This window comes from Colobus angolensis, unplaced genomic scaffold, assembly GCF_000951035.1.
Source record: "Colobus angolensis palliatus isolate OR3802 unplaced genomic scaffold, Cang.pa_1.0 Scaffold157, whole genome shotgun sequence".
Taxonomy (NCBI): Eukaryota; Metazoa; Chordata; class Mammalia; order Primates; family Cercopithecidae; genus Colobus; species Colobus angolensis.
This window is the reverse complement of record NW_012114677.1, coordinates 859,472-868,990: the sequence shown is the minus strand read 5'-3', so window position 1 is coordinate 868,990 and position 9,519 is coordinate 859,472. Positions and strand designations below refer to the sequence as shown.

Genomic DNA, 9,519 nt, shown 5'->3' with positions numbered 1-9,519 from the left:
ATCTCCTGACCTCGTGATCTGCCCGTCTCGGCCTCCCAAAGTGCTGGGATTACAGGCTTGAGCCACCGCGCCCGGCCAAGACATGTTAATAAAATGTGCGGCTCTCCTGATATACAGCTAATCACCATATAATAATGCAGGCCTCCTTATTAAAACAGCTCTCTTGTTACTCAAAGTTCACTCATCTCTGAAGCCACATTGCACACTGACTTTCAACAACCCCCCTCTGTGAGATAAGACACTCTAAACAGGCAGTTCTAGTTCTGGGGAAAAGAGATAACAAATCTGTGGCTGACCAACCAATAACTGATCAGTGATGCTTCCACATGTCAGATTTTGAGCAAAAGTGGGGAATGTGACATGCAACATGCAAAATGGTATCATTCTGGTCCAAGGCTCTAAAATGAAGTCAGGAGGCCATTCTAAGGACTACCTATATGACCTGCAACCCTGCAAAACAAAACAAAACAAAAAACAAGGACTTGCCCTGAACCTCTGAACTGGGCCAAACTGCAATGACCACAACATCCTGGAAAACAGCTGGATTCTGCCAGTGCTGCAACTCCTGAAGAGTGACAACCAATGAGCTCAACGGACTCATGCACTGAGCCAGCCACCTCCACCAATGATCATTCTTTCACAACAACTGTGTATTCACCCTTAGCTTCCTCTGAAAAATCTCGACTCCCCTTCCTCTCTTGAGAACGCATATTGGCCTTTAGCTGAAACTGTGTCTCCTGAATTGCAATTTCTAAGAGCCCAATAATACCTTGTCTAACTGCTTTGCAGTCTGGTCTTTCACCTCTTCTTGGTTGACAGTAGTAATCAGGAAAATAGAAACAAAACTCATAACGAGGTATCATTATAGCCTCACCAAAATGGCCACAATGTAAATGTAGCCAGGGGAAGTGAGGATGTGCAAGAACGGGATCCCGTATGCATTCTCATGGGTGAGACTCTGGGAAGCCATTGGGCATTATTGAATAAAACTAAGCAACAGATTCCCTGTGTCCCAGCACACTCGTCACCTCATAGCCCCCAGAAAGCTGTGCCCACGGGCACAGGGAATGCACTCAGAGGTACAGCGTGGTTTGTAATGACAGCCACTTGGAAACAACCACACGCCTATTGGCAGTGGGACAGAGACACCAAGGGCAGCACAGTCCACAACAGAAAATTCCACAGCACTGTGTGACACACAGAAATACAGGTGGAGCTGAGATGTAGAAGGCTGGGTGAAAGGCTACATGTAAATCACGGTTTACTTACAGTTCAAAAGCAAAGCTAAACGACATTGTTTAGGCTTTGAAGTGGGAAAGCTAGAAAGAAGAGCAACAATGAAAAGGCTACAAAAGTCTGGGTTACAGTTACTTTTGGCAGCAGGAAAGGGGTTCCCATAGGGAAAGCACACAGGGCTCTGGAAATTCTATGCTTTGAGCCAGGTGATAGTTATATTGGGGTTTCCTTAAACATTTTATTTTAAGGATGCTCCTGGCATGTGGTTTATTCAGACTTTTTAAAAAATTTGTGCAGATGTATGCAGTATAACAGAAAATGCATTACGTGTATACAACGTGTGGTGGTCAGGTCAGGGTATTCAAAGCGCCCGTCATTCGGCTTCAATACCTTTGTGTTAAGTACAGTTATCCTATGCGGCTATCAAACACTGAACTCCTTTCTTTGATTTTACTGTATGTTTGTGCCCTTCAGCCCGCTTCTCTTCATCTTCGCCCTCCCCAGTCTTTGTGTCTATTTTCCCACTCTCTATCTACATGTGTTTTCTTAAGAAAACTGAAGTAGAGCATTTTTATGTATTTTTTCATGCATCTTTACACATCTCTGTATTTTTTTTTTTTTCAAGAAACCCAAGAATTCCTTCACCAAACTACAGGGGACAATGTCCCTGTAAGAAAAACTTAACTTTTGAGAAGGATCCTGAGGAGCCATTAAAGAACTCCCCAGACACACACGCACTAGATGCTGTTTAGGTCTTTTCAATGCTTGGTTCTCTCCTGCAGGAGTCAGAAAGAGGGAGAAGAACTGTCAACATCAAACCAGGAAGAGAAGACAAGGAGAATCTACTCTAGACCTGCCACTGGAAACAACTATCTCATGTAGGAAAGAGATGGCCAGTACACACCGTCTGGAATAATAACTTACCCCAAGAAGTGCTGACATCTTCTCCATCTCCTCTTTGTTCACCTGAATGGCGTGGCTTTCCATCACTGTGATTCAAAACCCAAACCAGATCATATTTGCATTAATGTACCCTTTTTACTAAACGCTAAAATGCTTCACTCCCTGATGAGGACAATAATGACTGCAACTGCCATTTACTGAGCACCTGCTGCATGCCAACCTCTGTACAGGATCTGTCAGGATCCCTGTGTCACACAGGCAAATGGGCGCATTGACAGAGCTGGCCTTTGAGGTGTGAGTGGAGGGGACCGCAATGGCCAGCCTGGCCCTCCCCACACTGTGAATGCCCCCTGGCTGACGTGGTGCTCATCAGGACCTGCGTCAAAGGCAAAAGCAGAAGAGAGCCCTGCATTGGTTCTTGCAGGAAGGTTCTCAAGGTTATAAGGACAGCAAACCAGAATGAGAGACAACCACTAACACATAAAACATCTAGAGAAGCCTACTCCTCCTGGGCCAGGCAGCACAGCAGGGATCCCACATGACCAAAATGTCAGAACCTCTACTCTTTCCACACCAAGGGGGAATGCAGTCCAACCCCTCACTACATACAGAAAGGGAAAATAATAGGCTTGCTACCTCTCTGGTGCCCATGAGATACACTATCTACTCCTAAATAAGGTACAGAGAAATATTCATCCCAAATGATGTGAAGAACCCTCTAGAAAAATGGCTGTACTTCATCTTTATGGTAACTTACCTGCCAAAATTGGTATCAAAGGAAGCTCCAAAGTACAAAATAGTTGCCATAAACCATACTCCTGTTTAATAGGAAGAAATAATATCGATGTCAATTTAAATATTATTGTATCTACATTTTATTGAAAAGCCTATTTTTTTTTTTTTTTTTTGAGACAGCGTCTTGCTCTGTCGCCCAGGCTGGAGTGCAGTGGTGCGATCGGCTCACTGCAACCTCCACCTCCCGGGTTCAAGCGATTCTCCTGTCTCAGCCTCCTGAGTAACTGGGACTACAGGCACCCCCCACCATGCCAGGCTAATTTTTAAACATTTTTGGTAGAGACAGAGTTTCGTCATGTAGGCCAGGCTGGTTGTGAACTCCTGACCTCAAGTGATCCGCCCATCTCAGCCTCCCAAAGTTCTGGGATTACAAGCAAGAGCCACTGCGCCTGACCAAAAAGCCTACTTAATTTTGTTGAGCTAGAATAAACGAGACACCTATCATGAGCATGGCTGGTCTCCTACCCAACTTCTACCCCTCTTGCTTGCTCTTCCCAATAAACCTATTTCCCTTAAGTAGGCTATTTTACTACCAAGATCTGGTAGAGATATTTAGAAATATAAATAGGTTCAAGTCAAACATTGGAAGTGGCAAAAAAGAAATAAAAAGAAATATCTGATAGGCCAAGCCCCATCCTCAATTTTCTTTACTCTTTTTCATTTTTAAGATTGATTTAAGCATTTGTGGACTTTTAGACTACCATTTTAATTTCAGAATAGGCTTACTGAATTCCCAAAATTTACCAATAATTCTCATTGATTTTTCACTGCCACTATGGATTTGGGGAACATTAGAATCTTTATTCCAGGCCACCTCCCCTGAGAGCACAGAATCTCTATTTATCTGGGCCTTCCTGTGCTCTTCATGAGTCTCATCATTTTTATTTTTCCTACTACCATGAAAGAGTCCCAGGCTCCATCCTCCAACTCTTGCCCTCATGTTCCCTCCTGCCCCTCCAGACCCATTCTCTGCCCTGCCCTTGCCCATAAGGCGGGGCAGGCCCCTCTAGGTCACATCACCCGGGCCACTCCTCTGCCTTCAGATTGGGCACTGAGGACAGAAGGGAGGGAAACGGGCTGAGCTACTGCCTGTCCCTGGAGGCTTCTCCTTCTGGCTGGTTCCCTTTGCCCTCCCTGGCCTCTGGACACAGTTCCTCCACTCAGCACTTCTTGGTTGTTCATTGCAGTGGCTGTCTGCTTCCCAGAAAGACTCTCATTGAGTGAAACTACGTCCATCCCACTATTAATCAAAATCAATGCTCAGCTTTTATGTTAACTATGGCACTGGAAATATCCCACTGAAAGAGGAGGCTGTAAAAAATATTACAATTGTTTTCAACCTAGAGAAAGCATTTTTAAAACTTCAGGTCTTATCATTCCAGACTACCCTTTTCTGAGTAATGCACAGGTTAATTTGTTCTTAGAACTCAATGTTTCGTTTTCTTCACATTCAAACACAGTGCAGGGTTGCTCCCTGGGAGTGCGGGTGCAAATGAAAAGACATCTCTTGTGAGCCTCTGTCAGCCAGAAATTATAATAAAATGCCTTGCCTTCAGTTTAGAGCAAAGGTCCATTGTAAGTCTGTAGAGTATCTTCAGGTTGTCACGCACATTCTGATTCTTTAAAAGAGCAAAAGTATTTTTAAAAATCAGATAAACTTGGTGGCAGTACTCATCACAGTCTGGAACTGACATGACTCGAAAACTGTTTCCTAGTAAAAGCCCATGAGGTTTTCAATGGTAGATGTCATGTATGTGGTAGTATCACCAAATACCTCAACTGGACAAGTTCCTGTCTGTAGAAAGTGCTTCTACTGTGCAAGTGCAAGCTATCCATAGCTGGACACTTCCTCCCAACCTAGGGTATTTCCTTATTTTACAGACTGAGAAACAGAATCACAAAGAAGCCTAATGTCTCAGGTGCAATGATTAACTGGTAGTAGGGACAGGAGAATGCAGACCTGGCCTCTCTGGAGTCCACAGCTCCATTCTCTCAGCCTTACCACTTTGTACCCGTGCACAGCTGCTGCCACACTCCTCACTTACCCCTCCATTCTCACCCCAGGAGATGCACACAGAGGCTCTGGGAGATGACAAACAAGGGTCTGTGTTTGGCTGACAAAGAGGGAGATGGGATGAGATGCGCCCCTCAATACAGAGTCTAATTATCCTTCCCCTAACATGGAGCACCAGGACCTCTTCTTCAACACCCCATTCTGTCAAACAAATCCCCCAACTCCAGCCCACTCAGACTCAGTTTTCTGCTAAAGGCCTGAGATTAGAGTGAACATCCCACGGGACGAGTGGCTAGCCGCACACCACTTGGCATTGTTTTCTAGTCATCTTGGTTGTGGCTCTCCTGTGAATGTCGGGAGAACATCCTATGGAAGAGTCCCTCCACGTCAAGTTCTTAACTGCCACTTGGGAGAATCTGCCTGGCTCTACCCCAAAGCTGACCATGTGACTCCTAGTCGGAATAGCCCCAGGACAGGCCCGGCTCCCTGGTATGGCGCAGCTGCACGAGGAGCCCCTACATTTTCTCTGGCTCCCCACAGCCATGCCTGCTTCTCCCCAGGTGGGTCTTGCTGTCCTCCACAAAGGCACCATGTTCTCTGAGAGTCTTACTATATCCCTGCTGCTCCCTCTACCTGGAACTCTCTTCCATTTATCTGAACAATTCATGCCACTTCTTTGGAGAGAAGGGTGTAATCTGTGATCATGTAGATTAATGGCTGGACTTCCATCTCCCATCCTCATCCATGCACTGCATGGCTCAACTACAGACACATATCTGGCTGATGAGACATAAACAGAACTGCATCTGAAGCTGTCTCTTTTCTGCCTGGAGTGTGGATGAGTTGAACCCTGGCCTCAATTTGACCCTGGGCAAGGTACATGTACGTTAACCTTTCTACACCTTGGTTTTCTCATCTGTAAACTGGGGCTGATAGTTCTGAGATGGACAACTCCTCTTTCTAATATCTCAGCTTGTGTTTGAGAAGTCCCCCTGCCTGAGAGCATGGATTCTGGGTAGGAATACTAATCAAGATGCCTGGCCTCCTTGGTGGGGTGTAGACACATGGTACAAGGAGGGAAAGAAAACACTCTCCAAGTGCTCAAACTTTGACTTTTGGACAAGAGAAAAGGTCATGGTTCAGTGCTGCCACCATGCCTACCGGTTCCAGCTCCCTGGGACCCCCACCTGGCTCCTGTTCTTCCCAAGGCCTGGTACTACTTTTCCTCTGACTCTGTTGGCTACCCCATATCCTTCTGATAAATCTCTTTTTATATTAAGGGAGAGTGCATTTCTGCAACTTATAACCCCAAACCCCTATTGGTACAAATCTTCACATCATAGATGGTCTGTGAGGATGAAGTACATGAAGCAAATATCCCCAGCTCAGTGCCTGGTGCCTGGCATGGGCTCACATCACCTCTTACCCCCAGCTCAGTGCCCAGCACATGGCACGGGCTCACATCACCTCTTACCCCCAGCTTAGTGCCCAGCACATGGCACGTGCTTACATCACCTCTTACCCCCAGCTTAGTGCCCAGCACATGGCATGCACTCACATCACCTCTTACCCCCAGCTTAGTGCCCAGCACATGGCACGCACTCACATGACCTCTTGCTTTGCTCTGATTGCTTGAGCTACCTCAGTAGCCTGTATGTTCTTCCAGCAGTGATTTTACCATGTAACTGTTCACTGACAGCTAACTAGAAAGCCTGAACAGAGTGGCCCCAACTGTGACCACACTGCCATCACTAGACACCTCTCCTCTGGGGCCTGCTGAGAAGTCTCTCTCTGGGTTCCAGGCACAGTTCTAGAAGCTGTGAGTGCCTTTGTTTCTCCAGATGGTGCTTCCTGATAACGAGGGGGAATCTCTAGTAGGGGAGGGCCTGGAGAAAGACCCAAGACAGTTCTTTTTTTTTTTTTTTTTTTTTTTTGAGACAGAGTCTCACTCTGTCAGTCAGGCTGGAGTTCAGGGGCACGATCTCAACTTACTGCAACCTCTGCCTCCCGGGTTCAAGCAATTCTCCTGCCTCAGACTCCTGAGTAGCTGGAACTACAGACACCCGCCACCATGCTTGGCTTATTTTTATATTTTCAGTAGAGACAGGGTTTCACCAGGTTGGCTAGGTTGGTCTTGAACTCCTGTCCTCAAGTGATCTGCCTACCTCAGCCTCCTGAAGTGCTGTGATTACAGGCATGAGCCGCTGCGCCCAGCCTGAGACCCAGGGCATTTCTGACCATTCTCTCCACATAGACTGAAAAGTGGCCATCCCCCGAGACGGGCGGATCACGAGGTCAGGAGATCGAGACCATCCTGGCGAACACGGTGAAACCCCGTCTCTACTAAAAAAATACAAAAAACTAGCCGGGCGAGGTGGTGGGCGCCTATAGTCCCAGCTACTCGGGAGGCTGAGGCAGGAGAATGGCGTACACCGGGGAGGCGGAGCTTGCAGTGAGCTGAGATCCGGCCACTGCACTCCAGCCTGGGCGACAGAGCGAGACTCCGTTTCAAAAAAAAAAAAAAAGTGGCCATCCCAGGACCTCTGGCACTGTGGCCACATCACCAGCACTAAGGATTTATCAATGAGTGACTTTCTGTTCATGGAGCAGGGGACACTGACACCAGAGAGTCATCTGGAAGAGTCACACTATGGACAGATTTCCTAGGAACAGGTGCCATGGAAGAACAGCCATCACCCATCCTTATTCAACATTCTCCACCAGAAACGCCAAGGTCAGGACTATTTGTGCTGAATAAGTGAAAATGAATGTTGACAACATTCTTTTTACTATTAGGCTATCAAAAAAATAGAAAAACTTCCAGAAAAAAAAGGATGTATTAAGGTTGAGAAAACCTTATCTTAAACAACTCACCACAATATTTCTTGAGGAATTTCCATGTGTGCTGTTCACTTTAACCTTAATGGATTTTTCACAGTATTTTTCTACTAAATCTTCAAAAGAGGGTACGGCATCACTAGGATCTATAAGCCATGCAGCAATTCTGGGATCTAACCCTACAAAATCAGCAACTGAAGAGAAAAAGGTCATTTAGTCATCCCAAGAAAAAACAATAGTTGTTTTTCCTGCTTTGACAAGGTTCTTAAGTTCAAATGAATAACAGTAGCATTATCATCCTCTCAAATTATAGAGCTAAGGACCAAAGTGACTCTCCATCATTCTCCAGAATTTAGAACCTTTGATAAGGCAGCCTCGATGAACCCAAGTCCCACATGGCCCATCTCTGTGGGTGTCACATTAAAGAGGTAGATTTCAAGTAGCCATAAAGGAGGGACTCCAAGCTCACTTGCAATTTGGATCTCTCAAAAACATGTTAAAAGCTGTCGAAGTCAGTGTGGTGGGTCATGCTTTCTGCCTCCCCTCTTCCTTGCTCCTCTTTCCCTCAGGCATCCTCTCTGCCAAGTTCTGCCCTCCTCCAGCCTCTCACTGGGCTGTCTGTCTTGCACCATGGAGTCTGGAATCCAAGCCTCTTGAGCAAAAGGAAGAAGGGTGGGAGTTGCCTGAGCACACATGACACCCTCGTCGCTGAGTGTTGAACAGGTAGTGTGTTCAAGGCAAAGACACTTTGGCACTCTCCCTTGTGGAAGATCCACAAGACAACTAAGCTGTAGCGCCTTGGTACTGCATAAGGGACGCCAGGTCTGGATTCTGAATCGCCCTCTGAGCCTGGGAGGCCACCTCACCCCCTCAGTGTTAGTTTCTTCATCCAAAAACTGGGGGGAAAGATTACTGTAATTATCTGAGATACACATGAGAAAACACTTTCTAAAAAGTAAACACGATATTTGCTAAACAAACAAGTGTTTGTACTAGAACACTTTAGACATGAAGGGAGAGTCACAAAAGGACGGAGGGCGGGTATAAATTAATAGACAAACTAAATCCTAAAGTGACTGCTTTTTAAGTTACTTTAAAATTTTGAATTGTGCCATACAAAAATAAGGAGTTTGCCTTTAAATAAAACTATAGTCTTAGATCATATCACATTAAATATTATATGTTCCAGCATCTTTAAATTATACCCGTCTAAGAGATTTATATTTACCAAAGCAGCCAGTATTATGACTTTCTCACTTGATAGCTAGGAAGTCTCTTCGTGGTACATTTAGACCTCTGGATTAGAGAAGTCAGTGGTCCTCTGGCTGCCTGTCACCTCTGTCAGCAGCGCATGATTTTCTACAACACTGTCTGGTGACGTGGACTGACCCAATAGGACTATTTCATTCCACTTCCCTTTTCAATGCTCTAACGTTTCAAAAGTAATGGTTATCAACATATATTTTTTAAAGTCCTTGGGGAAGCTCTGACAGTATAAGAATGCTCTGGGAGATGGTCCCTATAATCTTTTGCAACTGACAAACTGAAGCCTGCCAGGACAAATCCCACACTAGGGAGAAAATGCCAGTAGCTCAAAAAGAAATGCTAACAAAATGAGATTTAAAACAAGTTCAGAAAATTAAGAAAGAGTAAAAGTTATGAATAAGTAAATAAATCCGAATTATATACTTAGAAATTAGGTGACTTAGAAAAAGAAAAATTATACAAAAAAA

The 9,519-nt window shown here is 45.3% G+C and overlaps 1 protein-coding gene across 2 annotated transcripts in view; it reads right to left on the bottom strand.

Moving 5' to 3' along the window:
• Nucleotides 1–9,519, bottom strand: part of LOC105508009 (HAUS augmin-like complex subunit 3) — a 170,828-nt gene that overhangs the window by 97,167 nt on the left and 64,142 nt on the right. For both annotated transcript variants that reach the window (XM_011936758.1, XM_011936757.1), the window contains 4 exons: nt 7,823–7,980; nt 4,485–4,553; nt 2,897–2,957; nt 2,161–2,225 (listed from right to left, as the gene is read on the bottom strand). In XM_011936758.1, coding sequence (XP_011792148.1) covers nt 2,161–2,225; nt 2,897–2,957; nt 4,485–4,553; nt 7,823–7,980 — 353 coding nt within the window. The remainder of the gene's footprint in view (nt 1–2,160; nt 2,226–2,896; nt 2,958–4,484; nt 4,554–7,822; nt 7,981–9,519) is intronic.